General features: G+C 36.9%; 1 protein-coding gene across 3 annotated transcripts in view; it reads right to left on the bottom strand.

Annotated features, from left to right (window-relative positions):
* Window positions 1–21,016, bottom strand: part of CRPPA (CDP-L-ribitol pyrophosphorylase A) — a 325,844-nt gene that overhangs the window by 272,365 nt on the left and 32,463 nt on the right. For all 3 annotated transcript variants that reach the window (XR_015246505.1, XM_086694960.1, XM_025929290.2), the window contains exon 3: window positions 13,381–13,530. Coding sequence is in view for 2 of the 3 variants with exons in the window: in XM_086694960.1 (XP_086551086.1) it covers window positions 13,381–13,530 (150 nt within the window). In the remaining variant the exon portion in view is untranslated. The remainder of the gene's footprint in view (window positions 1–13,380; window positions 13,531–21,016) is intronic.

The raw sequence follows: 21,016 nt of genomic DNA, 5'->3' as shown, positions 1-21,016 counted from the left end.
TCAGCTGATTATTTGCTTCCTGTAACAGTAAGACAATAAAAAACCAAGAATAAACAAAATTTATATCCTCCTACCACATTTACTTATACCTGTGCACACACACACTCTGTATTTTTTCCTGTCCCCAGGGGTGACCTATCCATCCTCCTTGCAAGGTCAACTCCAAAACCATGAATACATTATATCCCAATCTCCTTTCAATATGGCATCACTTTTTGTCTCCCTTTACTAAATCATATTAGATACCAATATGCTATTGTACCATCCATCTAAATTTCTTAATCCATAACGTCCTTCAGCCACCGCCTCCATTTTTCTGCTCAATATTCATGGAAACTTCCCCAAGGGGAAGCCCTCCTTTTCTCTAGTAAATAAATTCTATACGGGTTTTCATATTCACCACTCTCTTCTAACAGCAGTAGACTCTCACTGCCAAGGCTAATAATTAGGGTTTTTTAAATTTTTTTTTAACATTTATTTTTGAGAGAGACAGAACATGAGAAGAGGAGGGGCAGAGAGAGAAGGAGACACAGAATCCAAAGCAGGCTCCAGGCTCTGAGGCACCAGCACAGAGCCCAAAATGGAGCTTGAACTCACGACCAAAGGGATCGTAACCTGAGCTGAAGTTGGATGCTTACCCGACTGAGCCACCCAGGCGCCCCCGATCAGTTTTATTTTTTTAAACCAATATGTAGCATTTCCTACAATTGCCCAATTCTGAAACACATTCTTCCCTAGGCTTCCATGACATTACCCTGTGGCCAACCCTTCTTCTATCCCCTTAGCTAATTGAGGCCCCTCCAAGATGTCTGTGTTCTCTTTCTCCAAATCTGAGTACATTAACTTATATGACAAATAGACTTTTCAGGTATGATCCAATTAATGATCATGATGGGCCTGATGTAGTAACTATGATTCTTTTAAGAGGAAAGCAGGAGAATAAGAGTTGGGAGTAATGTAACAGTAAAAACAGGAATTTGGAAAGATTTAAGGACTAAGAGACAAAGAATGCAGGTGGACTCTAGAAACTAGACAAGTGAAGGAAGCCATCTTCTCTACAACCTCTAACAGTTCTGACAATACTTTTATTTTAGACTTCTGGTCTCCTAAATAAAAGAATAAATTTATGGTTTTGTAATTCACTAAGTTGGTGGTAGTTTATTACAGCAGCAATAGAAAACTTACATCCTTCCTCAACCTGATGATCTTGGACTGCCCCCGGGTTCAGACTGAAGTCTATACCCCCTCATTCTATAATCTCAAATCAACTCCAAGGTAGTCAATACCTTGGATGATGACAACTGTTTATCTGGACCTCTCCAATGAATTCTAGATTTGTATCCAATTATCTCCTTGACATTTTTAAGGTGCTTAAAGGAAATTGCAGACTTAGTGTATCAAAACTAAACTCTTCCTCAGCTCCCACAAAACCTTCTCTTCCTTTAACATTCTCCATCTCAATAAAGGCAATTGTATCCTTCTAGTTATTGAGATCACGCCTTTATCTAAGACCCCTCTTATTCTGAAACCCCACATACAATCCATTGGCTAATACTCTTCATTTTACCTTCAAGCATTCAGAGCATAAGCACTTCGTATCACATTGTCTACCATCTCAATTGTCCAATTAGTCATCACCACCTTTTGCCTTCAGTATCACAAAAGCTCCTCCCTTCTTTCCCTTATACAGTCTATTCTGCCTCAACTGACAGGGTAAGTCCTATTCTCTTTCAGTGTAAAATCTGAAGCCTGTGCCATAACCTTTAGGGGTCTACATGCTATGGGACCCAAATACTCTCCAACCACATCCCTTCCCAATCCTCCCTACCAGCATCACTATTGCATAGCCAGACTTTCTTACACTGTGTCCTGTATCTGAAATGTTGTACTCTCATTTATCTGCATGACTCATTCCCTTCAGATCTTGCCTTGAATTTCGCATTCTCCCAGAGTACCAGTCTGATTACTTAATAGAAAACAGCAACTTCCAACCCCTGGAGCTCTATCCTACTTTTCTCTTTAAACATTTATCACTATTTGATTTATCATGTAGTTGATTATTCTCTCATTATGAAAAAAAAAAAAAATCCAGAATGTGGAAGTACGGCAAAAGCCACCCAAGGACTATTTTTCAGGAACTTATTTCACTTTTTTAAAAGACAGTCTTAGGTTAGTGTTAACATCAATATTTTTCTCCTATTAGTGATATAAATAAGTACAATGGAAAAAAAACGAAAAGTATGTGACCTGGTGAGACATAAACCGATTTGTCATCAAACCTGTAATCTTATGCTAACAGACCTTGTTAAGCTGCCTACACATATTTAACTTTTCAAACGTCCTCTGAGTGAATACTAACATCATACTGGCTCCTCCATGTGTTGAAAAAAATTTTCATGTGCTCATTTTGTATTTGAATGTTGTAATTTTGTCTTTTTAAAAGTGTCCTTTAGTCGACATCTGTCTCCCCTATTAGGATGCAATCTTCACAGAGGAAGTCCAACAGGAAAGCAACATGGGAGACTCCTCAATTTCCCTCTTCTCACAGATGTACTGCCACACCAGAAGCACTTTCCTTTGAAATCTATCTAGAACCCAGCTGAGTGATTTCTACACACTAGGCAAACAAGAAAAATGCCTACATCAAAAAAGTAAAGGTGAAAACTCATCCTAAACATCCCCAACCCAAAATAGCCTCATACAATCAGGAGGAAACTCCCAACTCAACAGCTTCTCCCTGATAAGCAAGGGTTTTTACCACGTATCTATACTCCGACTTTAAGATTCCCATATTACAGGTAGGATCCTGAGACACCTAACTCTGCAAGTCCATTAGGCTTGTGGTCACAAGACCCAGAGGGCTGCAGCAAACTAAACAGCAGTTTCTTCACATAGGCGTGGACATGTGGACATGAACTGCAGCTATCCCTTTAGGAATCAAAGCAGGGCAGGAGGCGGTTGGGGGGGTGGGGGCAGTGTATGGAGGAGGGAAGAAAACAAGTCATTTCAAGGACAACGGAAGACAAGAATTCACTGCAAACTTTATAAGCTATGCCTAAGGACTAAGGATCTGGTTCTAATTTAGCACACCTCTACAGAGTGGCTGCTCTTCTCTGCGGACTGGGGAAGCCAAGACACATTTCCTTTTGTCCCTCCTCTGGACTATTCTAACAGTAAAATCAAGTCACCAGTATCTCCTTGGAGGCAGCCTGTACACCTATTTGGGTGCCCGAACTTTTGTAGCTGCTATTTGAGACAGGACCCCAAATCACCTAAGAGCTCTGATACCCAACAGGGCATTCTTGAGTCCCACAGGACTATAGCAAATCCAGTAATTATTAAACACAGCAAAACTTATGGGATGTAGCAAAACACAGTTCTAAGAGGGAAGTGACAAGTTCCTATATTACAAAACAAGAACCTAAGTCAAAATTTAAAAAATTTAAAAAAGGAATAAAGAATAAAGAACTATTTAACTTTATACCACAAAGAAACAGAGAAGCAGAATAAGCTTAAAGTTACAAACAAGTAACAAAGATCAGAGTAGAATTAAGGGAAATAGAGTACAGAGACAATAGTTAAGATCAATGAAAGAGATGGTTTATAAAAAAAATACAATAGACAGACCTTTTGTTAGACTTATTAAGAAAAAAATCTCAATGTTAAATGAAGTATCTAACACTATAAATGGTAACACACAACTACCAAGAATCACTGCCTTGAAAAATTATATACCAATAAGTGGAGCAACCTAAAAGAAATGGTTAAGTTTCTAGAAATATATAACCTACCATGACTGAATCAGAAAAAGACAATCTTAACAGACTCCTAGTAAGGAGAATCAGTCAGTAATCAACAAGGTCCTCCTCTAACTATAAAAAACAGAATTTAATACTTACACTCTTAATTTTTTTAATGTTTATTTCTAAGAGAGACAGAGACAGAGTGCAAGCGCAGGAGGGTCAGAGAGAGAGGGAGACACAGAATCCGAAGTAGGTTCCAGGCTCTGAGCTGCCAGCACAGAGCCTGACTCAGGGTTTGATCTCACAAACTGTGAGATCATGCATGATCTAAGCCAAAGTCTGATGCTCAACTGACTGAGCCACTCAGGCACCCCCAATCTTACTTTCTAAGGCCAGCATTACCCTCCACCAAAACTAAACAGGACACTAGCATAAAATTACACACCAATATCCATGATGAACACAAATGCAAAATTCCTCCAAGTATTAGCAAACCAATTCAACAATACATTGAAGGATCATACACCATGATCAACTGGTGTAATTTATCCCAGAAAAGCAAGAATGGTTCAGTATGTGTGCATGCGTGTGTGTGTGTGTGTATGTGTGTGTGGAGGGGGGTGGGGGGGAACAATGTTGTATAACACATTAATAAAATTAAGGATTAAATAGATACAGAAAAAGCATTTGACCAAATTCAACATCCTTTCATGGTAACAATTCTCACAGTGGGTATAGAGGAAACATACCTCAACATAATATAAGCCATAGAAGACCAGCGCACAGTTAGCAACATACTCAGTGGTGACAGTTCAAAAGTTTTTCCTCCAAAATTGAGGAATAAAACAAGGGTGTCCACAATCTTGGCACTTTTACTCAACATAGTAGTTTTGGAAGTCTTAGCCAGTTATCAGGCAAGAGAAATAGGGCATCCAAATTGGAGAAATCAAACTGTTATCATTTGCACATATTATATACAGAAAGCAAAAAACACCTATGTGAGTAAATAAATTTGGTGAAGCTTTAAGATACAAAAAGCACACACTAATCAGTTTTTTCTATATACTGTTAGAAAGTATCTCGATAAAAAAAAAAATTACAATAGCATCAAATATAAAATGCTCTGAAATATATTTAAGCAAAGGTAAAAGATTTGTACACTGAAAACCTTAAGACATTGATGAAAGAATTTGAACACAAATGTTAAGATATTCTGAGGTCATGGGTTAATATGATTATTAAAAATGTCTATATGACCTAAGCTGATCAAAAGATTCAATGTAATCCTTCAGAATTCCAATGGCATTTTTAACAGAAAAATAGCAATGCTGACATTTATATGTAACCACAAAAGACCCCAAATAGCCAAAGCAATCTTGAGCAAGAATAAAACCACAGGTTCATTCATTTCCTGATTTACCACTGCATTACATAGCTATAGTCATCAAAATGATATGCTATTGGCATAAAAGCAGACACATATCAACAGAGAGTCTATAAATAAACCCAGGTATATATATAGAGCCAAAAATATGCGATGGGGAATGAATCTCTTCAAAATCGTGGTCCTGAGCAATGATTGGACAATTTATTTTTATTTCAGCTTTAATAAGGTATGTTTGAAATACAAACCTTCACAAAAGATAGTCTATTTAGTCACTATTGTATCCCAGTACCAAATATATATTCAATATTCACTAAAACTTTTCCATGAAACACGTTCTTAGTTGAAAAACAGTACAAATTGTTTATCCTTAGTAAGCTAACTTGTATAGAAATCATAACTGGGTGAGTTTATGCATTCAAAGTAGTTTTTTCATGTTAAAACCTATTCATTTTCATCAAAAAGACAAGGTCACTTTTTTGGTTGGGGCATAAGGGGTTGCTTTTGTTTATTTTATAACTTCAAGCCTTTTTTTTTTTTTTTTTACTTTCACTTTCTTCCCTCGTGTTTAGTATTGTTTTATTGGCTTTTGAAAATCAAACCATGTAAATAAATTACATCAAGTCAAGAGCAAATTATTTCATGTATTTAAGTTTATTTGTGGGTCATTAGGATCAATTTTCTTAAAAACTTATAGCTAAACTGCTCTGCCAATGCTGCTTCTCTCAGGCAAGTGGACCTAAGTCTCAGCATGGCAGGCCCCTTCCTGAGAAGACCAGCAGAAACCCCTGGCACAAACCATGCCTCCTGACCAGAGTTCAGCAAGGCTTCAGCTCTAGTGGAAGTAGCATCAGGTCTCATTTAACAAGCAGTCCAGAGCACCCCTAGTTAAAACTCACCACATTTAGGCCAAGGACCAAACAATGCTCACAGCAGGCGAGGAGAGCCGCTGCAGATGACTGGCCTGAAGAATAGAATAGCCAAAGCAGAAGAGCATAGGGCATGCAACACGCACCAGAGATATTCCCACAAGTGCTAGGTTCTGGACACTATATTCCTGCTTAATCATAAAGCAATTACTCTAAGGAGCAGGAAAGTTAACAGCCTTTTCTAACACAAAGAACAAGACAGAGGCTTAGACAAAATGCCATGACAGAAGAACCCATTCCCAAAAAAACAAGATACAGTAACGGCCACAGATCTAATCAAAACAGATATAAATAATATGCCTGATGGAGAATTTAAAGTAACAGTCAAAGGGATACTCACCAGGCTTAAGAATGAAGACTTTAGGGGTGCCTGGGTCATTCAGTTAGGTACATATCTAGCTCTTGATTTTAGCTCAGGTCATGATCTCATAGTTTGAGAGATGGAGCCCCACATACTGTGCTGAGAGCGCATAACCTGCTTGGGATTCTCTCACCTCCCTCACTGCCCCTCCCCACTCCTGTGTGCTCTCTCATTCTCAAAATACATAAACACTAAAAAAAAAAAAAAAAAAAGAATGGATGACTTCAGGAAGGCCTTTACAAGAGAAATCAAAGAACTACAAAGCAACCACTCAGAAATAAGAAATGTAGTAACTGAGTTGGCTGGGTCAGTTTAGCGTCCAACTTCAGCTCATGTCATGGTTTCGCTGTTGACGAGTTCCAGCCCCACAACCGGCTCTGTGCTGACAGCTCAGAGCCTGGAGACTGCTTTGGATTCTGTGTCTCCTTCTTTCTCTGCCCCTCCCCTACTCATGCTCTGTCTCTCTCTCTGTCTCAAAAATAAACATAAACATTAAAAATTTTTTTTAAATTAAGAAAGTTAAAAATTTTTTAAAAATTTTAAAAAAGAAATGCAGTAACTAAGATTCAAAAAAGACTGAATGTAATGACCCCAAGGATGGAAGAAGCAAAAGAATGTATAAGTGATATAGAAGGATAAATAATGAAGCTGAATAAAATAGAGAAAAAAATTATGGAACACAATAGACTTAGTAACTCATTGGGTAACATTTGTATTACAAAAATCCAAGAAGAAAAAGAGCAAGAAGAGGGGACAGGACATTTGAGGAAATAAGAGCCAAAAATTTCCATAATCTGGGGAAGGAAACAGACATCCAAATCCAGGAAGCATAGAGGACTCCCATTAAAATTTTAAAAAGCAGGCCAACCAGCAACACATATTGTAGTTAAATTTGCAAAATATAGTGGTAAAGAAAAAAATCCTAAAAGGGATCAAAACAAAAGAAGTCCCTAACTTACAAGGGAGACATGTAAGACTAGCTGCAGATCTCTCCACGGAAACTTGGCAAGCCAGAAGGGAGTGGCATGATATATCCAACATGCTGAATGGGAAAAACTGCAGCCAAAAATATTCTATCCAGCAGGCTATCATTCAGAATAGAAGCAAAGGTAAAGACTTTCCCAAACAGAAACTAAAGGAGTTCATGAGCACTAAACCAGCCCTGTAAGAAATAGTAAAAGGGACTCTGAGTGGAAAAGACCAAAAGTGAGAAAGACTAGAAAGGAACAGAGAAAATCTCTACAAACAATGACAAGACAGGTAATGAAATGGCACTAAAAACATATCAATAACTCTGAATGTTAATGGACTAATATCTCCAATCAAAAGACACAGGGTATCAGAATGGATAAAAAAATAAGACCCATCTAGATGCTGTCTACAAGAGACTCATTTTAGAACTAAAGACATGAGCAAATTCAAACTGTTAGGATGGACATTTACCATGCACATGGACATCAAGAATGCCAGAGTACCAATACTTATGTCAGACAAACTAGATTTTAAACCAAAGACTGTAACCACAGATGAAAAAGGGCATTACAACACAATAAAGAAGACTATCCAACAATAAGATTTAACAGCTATAAATATCTGTACCCTCAACTTGGAACACCAAAATGTATATAACAATTGATAACAAACATAAAGGAACTCACTTATAATAATAATAGAGGACTTAACATCCCATTTACATCAATGGACAGAAAATCAACAAGGAAACAATGGCTTTGAATGACACACTGTACTGGATGCACTTAACAAATATATTCAGAATTATTTCATCCTAAAGAAGAATACACATTCTTGTCAAATACACATGAAATACTCTCCAGAACAGATCACATACTAGGTCAAAAATCAAGCCTCATCAAGTACAAGAATGAGATTGTACCATGCGTATATTCTGACCATAACGCTATGAAACTTGAAATCAAAGTCCAGAAAAAATTGGGGAAGACCTCAAAAACACGGAGGTTAAACAACATGCTACTGAAGAATTAATGGGTCAACCAGGATATCAAAGAAGAAATTTAAAAAGTATATAGAAACAAATGAAAATGGAAACATGACAATCCAAAACCTTTGGGATGCAGCAAAAGCAGTCCTAAGAGGGTAGTATACAGCAATAGAGGCTGCTGAAGAAGGGAAATAATAAAGATTAGAGCAGAAATAAATGATATAGAAACTTAAAAAAAAAAACTTAAAAAAGAACGTATCAATGAAACCAGAAGCTACTTGAAAACATTAATAAAATTGATAACCCCCTAGACAGACTTACCAAAAAGAGAAAGGACCCCAATAAATAAAACCACAAATGAGACATGAGAAATAACCAATACAACAGAAATATAATCCATTATGAGAAAATAGTCTGAAAAATCATGTGCCAACAAATTGAACAATCTAGAAGAAAGACATATATTCCTAGAAACATACCATACCAAAACAGAAACAAGAAGAAGTAGAAAACTTCTGCAGACTGATAACCAGCAAAGAAATTGAATCAGTAATCAAAAACCTCCCAACACGCACAAGTGTAGGGCCCGATGGCTTCCTAAGCAAATTCTACCCAACATTTAAGTAAGAGTTTATACCTATTCTTCCCAAACTATTCCAAAAAATAGAAATGGAAGGAAAACTTCCAAACTCATTCTATGAGGCTAACATTACCCTGATTTCAAAAGCAGACAAATAATACACTAAGAAAGAGAACTAGAGGCCAATATCCCTGATGAACATGGATGTAAAAATTCTCAATAAAATACTAGCAAATTGAATCCAATAGTACGTTCAAAGAAACATTCTCCACAAACAAGTGGGATTTATGCCTCAGCTGCAAGCATGGTTCAATATTCACAAATCAATCAACATAATACACTACGTTAGTAAAAGAAAGGATAGCAACCATATGATCCTCTCAGTAGATGCAGAAAAAGCATTTGACAAAGTCCAATGTCCATTCATGATAAAAACCCTCAACAAAGTAGGGTTAAAGGAAGTATACCTCAACATCATAAAGGCCATGTATGAAAGATCCACAACTAATATTATCCTCAATGGGGGAAAACTGGGAGCTTTTCCTCTACTGGCAGGAACAAGAGAAGGACATCCACTCTTACCATTATGATTTAACATGGTACTCTAAGTGATAGCCACAGCCATCAGACAATGCATCCCAATCAGAAAGGAAGAAGTTATTCACTCTGCAGATGACAGGATACTCTATACAAAAAACCTAAAGGACACCACTAAAAGAATGCTAGAAGTGAAACACGAATTCAGTAGACTCACAGAATGCAAAAATCCATTTACAGAAATCAGCTGCATACAGCAATAATGAAGCAGAAGGAGAAATTAAGGAACTGATCCCATTTACAAATGCACCTAATACCATAAGATATGTAGGAACAAACGTACCCAATGAGATAAAATATCTGTACTCTGAAAACTATAAAACACTGATTAAATAAATTTAAGAGGACACAAAGAAATGGAAAAACAGTTCATGCCCATGCATTCAAAGAATATTGTTAAAATGTTTTCATTACTCAAAGCAATCTACATATTCCTATCTTAATACCACCAGCATTATTCAAAGAGCTACAGTCTACCTTAAAATTCATATGGAAGCACATAAGACCCCAAATAGCCAAAGTAATCTTGAAACAGAAAAGCAAAGTTGGAGGCATCACAATTCCTAACTTCAAACTGGATTACAAAGCAGAAGCGATCAAGACAGTATGGTACTGGCAAAAAACAGACACAGAGATCACTGGAACAGAATAGAAAACCCAGAAATGGACCCCTAACTATATGGTCAACTCATCTTTGGCAAAGCAGGTAAGAATACCCAGTGGAAAAAACAGTCTCTTCAACAAATGGTACTAGGAAAACTGGACAGCAACACGCAGAAGAATGAAACTGGACCACTTTCTTACACCACAGACACACAAAAAAAAATAAACTCAAAATACATGAAAGACCTAAACATGCAACAGGGACGTTGGGACTACAACATAATAAAAAGCTTCCCCATAGTGAAGGAATCAACAAAACTAAAAGGTAACCTATGAATGGGAGAAGGTATGTTCAAATCACGTATCTGATAAAGGGTTAGTATCCAAAATCTATTAAGAACTTATCAAACTCAACACCCAAAAAACAAATAATCCAATTAAAAACTGGGCAGAAAACATGAAGAAACACTTCTCCAAAGAAGAAATCCCAATGGCTAACAGATACATGAAAAGATGCTCGACATCGTCAAGGAAACATGAATCAAAACTACGATGAGAAATCACCTCACACAAGTCAGAATGGCTACAATTAACAACACAGAAAACAACAGATGTTGGCAAGGATGTGGAGGAAGGGCAATTCTCTTACAGTGCTGGTGGGAATGCAAACTGGTGCAGCCATTCTGAAGAAAAGTATGAAGGTTCCTGAAAAAAGTTAAAAACACAACTACCCTACAATCCAGCAATTGCACCGCTACACGTTTACCCAAATTATACACAAAATACTAATTTGAAAGGATACACCTACCCTGATGTTTATCCCAACATTATCAACAATAGCCAAGTTATGGTAAGAGCCCAAATGTCCATGGACTGACAAACAGGTAAAGAACATGTGGTATGTACGTGTAGATAGACGTACATATACGTACACATACATACATGCAATGGAGTATTACCCAGCCACAGAAAAATAATGAAACCTTGCCAGTGTCCTTTGCAATGACAAGAAAGGAGCTAGAGATTATTAGGCTAAGGAAATTTGGTCAGCCAGAAGAAGACAAATATCCCACAATTTCACTCATATACAAAATTTAAGAAATGAAACAAATGAACAAGGGGGTGGGGTGGAAGAGGCCAACCAAGAAACAGAACAAACTGAGGGTTACTGCAGGGAAGGTACTTGGACAGGATGTCTTAAATAAGTGATGGGTATAAAGGAGGGCACTTGTGATGAGTACCAGGTGTTGTGTTAATGATGAGTCGCTAAATTCTACTCCTCAAACTAGTATTACACTGTATGTTAACTAGCTGGATTTTAATCAAAACTTGACAAAGGGGGGTGGGAGGGAGGGGCAAGTTGGTGATGGGCACTGAGGAGGGCACCTGTTGGGAGGAGCACTGGGTGTTGTCTGGAAACCAATTGGACAATAAATTTCATATTAAAAAAATAAATAATAAAATAAAAAATAAAAAGTACTTATAAAAAATTAATTAAATAAATAATTAAACCAAAAAAATTGAGGAAAAACCAAAAGCTTATAGCAAAACCTTCAAACTGATTCTGTAATTCAAAATTCCTCACCTGAACAACAGAACACACGTAATTATGGTCATGTTACTATTTTCTGAATTCTCTCAAGAACGCAGAAGAGCGTCTGATTCATTACATGGTGTGAATGCCTTAGGGTGGTGGTTCCCAAAATTCAGTGTATTAGGATCACATGGCAGAGTTGTTTGTTGAGACACAAATTGCTGGGCCCCATTCCCACAGTTTGTAATTAAGTGGATCTGAGGTGGAGCCCCTGAATTTGCATTCTGACAAGTTCCAAAGCATACCGATTCTGTCTGGGAACCACACTATGAGAACCAATACCTCAGTGCATTAGCACTTAATTCTCCAGCAAAAACTGGGGGGAAAAAAATCCTTGTCTAATGTGAGGAAATGAAATTATATTCATTTTATCTTCTAAAATATACTAGGAAGAATGACATGTGATAGCTCTAAGTGTTTAAGGATCAACAATTTCAGGTGGTAAGGCAGATGTGGTCTAGCTCTGCAACATTTAGGATGTAAAAGAGTATTTGAATAAATATTTATAACAGCTTACCCCTGGAAAAATTAACAGCCAAATATAGGTAAATTCCTGTACTCCAAATTCATTTTAGGGAAATAATACAAACCATGGCGTACTGTTTATATCACTAAAATGGATTCTCATTTACATCGTCTCATTTTAAAACTAACCAACGGAGATTGAGCCATAATTTATTGTGTTTGTGATCACCTTCTATCCGAAATAGGAGGCATTCTTCTGTTTTAAGTGTCAATAACCCTATTACCAGTACCTCATATTCCTCAAAGTCCATCTATTCAAACTACTCTTCATAGATTATTTAACATCAGTCAAGCAATGAGTTACTGTAGTTATAGCTTATTTCATGGGGTATTTTCTCACAAGCATAATACCTAATATTCAGTAAGTATTTAATCCATCAATATGCAATAAAAGCCAGTAAAACTTATATGGGTCCCAAAACATTTTTAGAACATGAAAAACAAAAAGGTAATCTGGATCATCTAAACATGAATGAATTATGTGAGATTCTAAAACAAGTTATTTTGTTAATTGAAATTTTCAAGGTATCAGTATAGCTGTGCAGGAAATTTATCACACAGGCCTAAAACGGCTGTCCTTACTTTTCCACCTCAATATGGGAAATTGGCTCTTGCAGTATTCTCACTGAACAGTTAACCACTAAGTATGGCTCACTGTGCTCAGACTATCTGCATAAACAATATGGTTGAGGTTGGACAGCTACCTTCTTTCTGGGAATCTGGAATTTTTATACATGCTAAGGCAGAGGATCCCTATATGACCAACCCCAATAAATACCTTGGACACTAAGTCTCTGATGGTCTTCCCTGAGAAGAACCATCACACACATGTTGCTAAATTTTCATTGCTGGTGCGAGGAAGGGAGTGCTCTGTGTGACCCTTCAGGGGAAGGTGAGAACTTCAGAGTACACATGTATACTTCCAGACTCTGCATGTGTTTCTCATATGACCCAGCTGTGAATCGTCCGTACTTCACTGTTGTCCATTTTAACCATGAGCCCAGCTATACACGGAATCACCCAAGTTCTTCCAGCAAATCTCCAAATAGACAAGCATTCTTACAGACCCCCAACACAGCGGTTTTCAGAAACCCTGATTCTTACCTGCTGATATGCTTCATAGATCACATCAAATAGAAAAGCCTGTGGCATTTCACTTGCTCTGTGTCTGGCACGTTCTAGTGAATGGTCTAAGCAACCATCAGCAGATGGACTGATTACAGTAGATACAAGAGGTCGAATTGCTCCTGCTGCCTGAAAAACAAACAGAGATCCAATTAACATTTGTTTCACCTAGAGCATATTTCAATCAAACTCTCAACTTTTCTCTCTTATTTTTGAGAGGTTCTATTTCTAATTTTAACAAGCAACCTCAAGAAAATATTTGAACAAGTGTTAATTTGGTTAATAAAACAGTATTTCACATCAAAAAATCTATTTCTTAATATTACAGTTCCAAGTAAGAGGTAAAGATACTCTTTTCCATTGTAAGTTCATATTTGTTTTTTATCACTAGCCGTGTAAGTCTTATACTAGATCAGAATGGTAAGATACAAGTGGCTGTTCCATGAACAAGAGAGGGAGAAGAATTAATGGGGAAAAACTAGAGAAGGATGACACATCATTATTTCTCAGCGGGCTTTCAAAAGATTTACCTTAAACACGATAATTAAGGAAAGAGACCTATCTCCTAAGAAGGACAAAATGAGACTCAACCTGAGTAACAATGAATTTATGCCATACTCTAATTCCTGTAAAAAAAAAAAAAAAAAATTCCCTTCAAACTGTCTCAGTGCAATGCACCCTCATGTAAAGTAGCCATTGATTTCAATAGCTCTAATTAAACTGTAAACTCATTTATAGATGCATTTAAACATTACAAAAAGACACCTTCATATCTGACAATTTGTCCCCTTTATCTTTAAAAGTGTTTCATCGTAGTCTTGAAAGTCATTCCCAGACAACTGCTTTGGAGGAGTTGCTTTAAAATATAGTTCCTGTGGTAGGCCATTAACCAAACCTCCTCCGCAAGTTCCTATCTTCCACGTGACTAATACACAGATACTGCAGGCCATCAAATTGATACACCAACAAATTTGGACTTGAGAAGACTAGTATTTGTGCAAGATAAATAGTCTGTAAATTGGCTTATAAAATCCAAGAGACTGGCTGAAAATAAAAGCTAATGTGTGAGCCAAGTAGACAGTTTATAAACTGTCACAATTCCCAGAGACTTAAGTAGAAATTTGGAACCTTGGAATAAAGCAAAAATGAGCACATTGCCAGGGCTGACAGGAAGGCAGTAATGTCCAAGTAGGTGCAAGTTCAGTAAGGAGCAAACCCAAGTCCTCAAGCCCAACACCTGTCAGTAAAGGTTAGAAGGCAAGAGAAACACATACACGTGTGTGAGCACACACACAACTTTTTACAGGAAAAGTTCTATTTACGTTCCAACTATGGACAAATAATCTTCTATACCAGGCCATGAAGCAAAAATTCTATTTAATATACAACATGAAACACAAAGCGTGAGCAAGAGGACCTCACCAGATTCTCTCTCCAGCCAAAGTAGTGAAAGTATTTTACTGCAACCATTTAAAGTCTTTGAAGGGCATGCAGCAAATGAAACATTTTTTTTAAGAAAATCAACTAAATCTTGCTAAAAAGGGAGAGCTTTTGGTACTCAAGGCAAGATCTATTTCTTCCTTAGTAATCCACCCAGCTTAGTGTGACTGAAGTTCCACTCGGAGTGGTATGGATGAAAAGATGGGGCTCCCTCTCCCACTACCTCCCAGAAGGAAGGCAGAGTGTTAGAACTTCCCATCCCATTCAGCCCCAGGTCATAGAGGCTAATTTAAGGAAACTGCTGACAAGAGATTGCCGACTCCCTTCCAACCACATAGCCACAACTTGTGAATGGATTATCTACCCCAGGCACAGTAGGTAGACAATGAATATTGGGCCCTGAATACCCTTAACCCCCAATCTCACTTAGGGCAGAGTTTTCACACCAGAAGAATAACAAGAGTCTTTGAATGTCTCCATGCACCACCCTACTTGTGAAATAGAAGATTCACTTAGAGAAACAAGACATCATGCCCCCCACCCCCTACTCAAGTAGCAGTACAGGGATTTTTCATGGGACAGACAGGCTTTAAGAGCAGAGCTATCAATCTCTCCCAAAAGGGAACTCACCTTATATGGAACTGACTGTGAGCAAATTTAAACCTTAGTGCACTCTCAAAAACAAACAAACAAACAAACAAACAAACAAAGACTATCATCACACTAAGCTATTTAGACTGGGGTGGTAGCTACAAGAGAGCAAAAAGCTAAACTGTTGGCAAGCTAGTTTACCAGGGACACCTTGGAAAGAGCCAGGTAACAGCAGCTGGCATGAAATCACAGCAAACTTCCAACACTGGCCTCAAAAACTACCATTGCAGAGGAGGCAAAGTGTAACTGAATCACACTGTAGAACATTTTATAACTCAGGCATTGTCAAGAGGGAAGGAAAGACAAAGAAATAGAGGAAGAAATAAGGAAGAAAAGAAAAAAGAAAGCAATTTGCAGGCAATGAATAGACTTTATCAGTTGGGTGTGATATCAGAGACAGACAGTAAGAGATTACAAAACAAAGACAAAAAGAATCCTACTAAAACCCGCTGTCATTCCAGGGTGACTATATCCATGCCCAAGATTGCACCCTCTGTGAAGTGATTTCAGAGACTTCACCTGGTATGCGGGGAGGGGGAGGGGAACATCACTGAAATAGACCAGCAAAGTCACATACAACAGCAACAATAAGCCCTGAGGAAATGGGAGGGAGACCATCACCACCTAGAACTGATAAATTATCTCAAGGTCCACCAACCAATGACTGGATAAAGGAAATGTGGTATACACATCCACAAGAAAATATTTTTCAGCCTTAAGGAAAGGAAATTTCTATTTCTAACAACATGGATGGACCCTCAAGAGCAATATGCTAAGCGAAGCAAGTCGGAAAAAGACCAATACATATGAAAAGACCAATCTCACCTACACATATAACCTAAAAAAAAAAAAAAAAGCCTCAAAGACACGTAAGATTAGTGGTGGCCACAAGTGGGGGTACAGAAGGGCAAAACAGGTGAAGGCAGTCAAAAGGTATATCCAATGACAAAATAAGAACTAGAGGTGTAATGTACAGCATGGACTACAGCATCAAGTTGCTGAGAAATCTTAAAAATCCTAAGGATTCTGTAACCATGTGTGCTGACAGATGTTTACATTGCGAAATGATCACCAAAATAAAGTTAACAAATTTGAAACATTATCGTTTACCCCTGAAACTTATGTTGTACATCAATTATACCTCAAAAAACAAAAAAACAAAAAAAAAATCTGTCAATAAATTTTAAATGTGAGAATTTCAAAAATGTGGAAGGTGAACATACTAAGAATGAATGCAAGAAGAAATTAGGAAAACAGAAGACACAATGAGATGAAAAGATACAGTATGAAACAGAGCATGCGGGAGAAGCAATCCAAAGAGGGAAGTTTATAGTGTATGTCTATACATAAAGAGATATTCCCAAGTCAAAAATGTTCTACCTGAAGACTTAACACTTCTAAAGTTTTTTCGGGAAAAAAAAACTTAAACTAAATCAAGTATAAGTAGTAAATAGAGACTAGGGCAGAAAAAAATGAAATAGAAAGTAGTAAAATAGAAAAAAAAATCAATATCCAAAGTTAGTTCTTTGAAAGGGTAAAGAGGATTGACACATCTTTTGCTAGACAAACCAAGGGAGAGGGAAGATGCTAATTAGTGTAATCAGGAATCAAACAATGACATTCTACCAACCTTACAGAAGAAATATAAAACTATGAACAAGTATATTTCAGCAAAACAGATGAAATTTCAGTTTTCTAGAAAGACATCAACTACAAAAACAGATTCAATAAGAATTTTTTTTCAATATATGAAATTTATTGTCAGATTGGTTTCCATACAACACCCAGTGCTCATCCCAAAAGGTGCCCTCCTCAATACCCATCACCCACTCTCCCCTCCCTCCCACCCCCCATCAACCCTCAGTTAATAACAAACAATTTAAATAGACCTGTACAATTAAGAAAGCTGAATTAGAATTTTAATTTCTCACAAAGAAAAGCCCAGGAGGCTTCACTGGCTATACAAAAAATCTTGAATACCCATTCCTCACATTATTCCAAAAAGTGACATAGGAGAGAATGCTTCCTAACTCACTCTGTAAGATGAGTATTGCCAAAACTAGACAAAAGACATCACAAAAAAGAACGACAGACCAAAACCCCTGATGAATTCAGATGCCTAAATCTTCAACCAAATACTAGCAACCAAATTTGGCAACCAAATGAGATTTATCCCATGAATGAAAAATTGATTCAATATACCAAAATATCAATGTCATATATCATATTAATTAAGGGCAAAAAAAATAATAAACACCAACATGTCAACATATGCAGAAATAGTATCTGACAAAATGCAACACTCCTTTGTGAAAAAACCATGCAACAAATTAGGAACAGAACTTCCTCTAGCCAAAAACCAGCAACTGTGAAAAACCAATAGGTAACATCGTATTTGATAAAAACTCTGGATTTTCTCTTTAGCATCAGGAACAAAAATATATCCACTGTCACCACTTCTGTTAAACATTGTACTGAAAGTTCTCGTCAGGAAAATTAGACAAGAAAATCCAATAAAAAGCATCCAGAAAGAGTGAAACTATCTCTATTTGCAGACAGTATTCTACAGAAAATCTGGATGAATTCCCTATAAAACTAGGAATAGACATATTTGACAAGAAAGCAGAGGACAAGATCAACATTAAATAATCACTTCTATATCTATACTAGCAATAAACCATCAAAAACAAATACTTAATGTTTAACAAAGGAAGTTAAAATTTATTTTCTGAGAACTACAAAAAAATTTCCCAAGCTCCTATGTAAAAGCCAGTGTCTGAACCTATCCACTGGCACCCATCCCTTTCTCAAGTCTTTCACCAACAGTGTGCCTTCTATCCTGCTTCATCAATTTTTAGTCCTTCACTGTCAACTATCTTCAGTAGCATCCAAGCAATCTTTGACATCTCCCGTCAATAAGTCTTTCTTTGATCACACCTATCTTCCAGCTATAACCAAATTACTCCTAGTGAGGTTCAAACAAAACTCCATTAATTATCTGTATTCCTTAGAATCTCCAATGTCTGTCTCTTCTCCTGTTCTCTGCAATCGACTTCAATGAGGATTTTATCTCCCCCAATCCACAAAAATACATTTATAAATATCACCCATGACCCCCATGTGGCCAAATCCAATGGGTATCTCTGTCTTCAAGGGCATCTGTTCACCTGGCTTTCAGAAAACCTTCTCAATCATCTCACAAGCAGAGACCTCAAAGTTCTCTAGCTACCCTCATTCCGTAAGTGACTTCATCAAGTCACAACATTTCACATACTATCTACATGAGAACTTCCAAAACTATACCTCCATCCTCAAACAATCTCTTCAATTCCACACTTTCAATATCTGAATACCCTATTTAACTTCTCAGATCAAGAGCTACCCCTCAACTTTAACATACTGAGATCAGTTTTGGTTTCACATATACCACACAGTCCATGTCTGCTTTTCCATACACTTCCCATCTTCATAAAAGTCAACTTTATTCTTGTAGTTATTGTCAAAAACCTTGATCATCATTAATTTATCTCCTCTCATACTCCATTTGAATTGAATCCATGAGCAAGCCCATCACCTTCAAAATATACCATTTCAGCACAGTCTTCACTTCCTGCACCACCACAATCTGAACCCAGCACCCATTCTCCCTCCCTCAGATCTCATACAGAAAACGAAGATCATAACAGAAGACATTAGTATTTTTAACTACATTAAAACAAACTGGAAGAAAATGATTACAAGGCATATAATTGGCAGAATATTTGTGTGCCTAATATATAAGTAATTTCTAGAAATTGCTTTTTACTTAAAAAATAAAAGTAGGGACAAAAGACTTTCATGGGCAATTCAATGAGAACACATAAATCCTGTAAATACTGGGGAAAAAATGCCAAACCTATTAACAAAATACCAAATTAAACCACGAAGAGAAAGCATTTGCCACTAAATGGATTAGAAAAAAAGACCATCAACAATATTAAATGGTAAGGATATGGCTCTAGCTCAAACTCTTTTTATACCCTAGTGAGTAGAATTTATCCAAGGTCGGTAAGTAACTGAGCATCATCTGGTAAAGCTGATGACATGCATATATCTTGACTGTAATGAAATCCTTGGGTCATGTGCTTAAGACATTAATAGTAATGTTCATGCTAGCAATGCTTGCATTGGCAAAAATTAAAGAAAACATAGGTTCATCAACTACAAATAGATGAACTGTGATATAAAACAGTGATCATGAACATGTGATAGCTGCACAGATTCACATAAATACAATTCCCTAAATGTATTTGGGGGGGAAAAAAGTGCTGTCAAAATAAGCAAAAGTTAAATCATACAAATAATTATTTTTTTACAGGGATATGAAAAATCGTACAAACCTACAATGCCCTTTAGGAATACATCCAACAAAAATGAAAACAAAAAACAAAACAAGAAAATAAAAACAAATTTCAGGATAATGTTTATCCATGTGGGGGAAATAACTAAGATCAGGGCAGGGATATGGTTTAAAAGTGACCAGTAATGTTCAGGGTGGTAGATACCTAAGTGTCCAAAGTGCTTTTCAAATTCTCCCTTTTTAATTTCTAACAGTACATCTGTGGACTCTCATTCTGACTACTAAAAACTTCTGAAGAGAAAAAATAACATCCATATCTGGGATGTAATTATGGTAGGACCGGTATACTCCAAGACTCAGTAAGGTTTAACTGGAAGCCTAGAGATCAGCTGTATAGTAGCACAATAGGAAGACCATTTAAAGCACAAAGTGACTACTGGTTTACTGAATAAAATACCCATAAAAAGGATAACATGTGGAAAAAAACTACCACTCACTCAACTATCTGGTTTAAACAAAGATGCTAATCCTGACAGGCATGCACTCCATAGCTGTTTCCATAGAAAGGGATGGTTGTTCAGAAACCTAACTCCTCATTTACGTGAATCTTTTCCGAAATTTAAAGTATCAAAATTAAGACACAAGTATGAACAAAGTCAGTTAGGTGCCTCTAAAATAGAGCTATTTGGGTAGTTTGTTACATGAAGCATAATTCCCAAGTTATCAAATACACTGCCTCATTGGGAATTAGCCTAATAAGCCCTGAATGGAAGCTTAACAGCTCAGCACCACAGTGATTACTTGCCTCTCACGCTAATCTATCCAAGTATTTCCACAAGTCAATGCATGGAAATCACAGATACAAATCACACAATGTGGAAAAATGAACCCCACCTCTTCTGTTTACTTTTAGAAGCAAAATTCAACAATACTTATCCATACACAGAGCAGGTGCTGACATGCATTCCTACTCGCCTATCTTCATTCAGGCTAATTATGACAACATACTATAGAAATCCTGACTATATAATTACAATTTCATTTAGCTGAGTTGTCTCTATTCTGAGACTACTTAATGAATGTTTACACAATCACATCTTCAAAGCTAATCATTGGGCATTATGAGATTGTGAGTATTTCATATTTTGATAATACAATAACTCCAATATCCTTTCATAAAAATAA

Source organism: Puma concolor, chromosome A2, assembly GCF_028749965.1.
Source record: "Puma concolor isolate L17-30 chromosome A2, mPumCon1.1.hap2, whole genome shotgun sequence".
NCBI classification, from domain to species: domain Eukaryota; kingdom Metazoa; phylum Chordata; class Mammalia; order Carnivora; family Felidae; genus Puma; species Puma concolor.
Note: the sequence above shows the minus strand (reverse complement) of the source record. Positions and strands in the feature narration are given on the sequence as shown.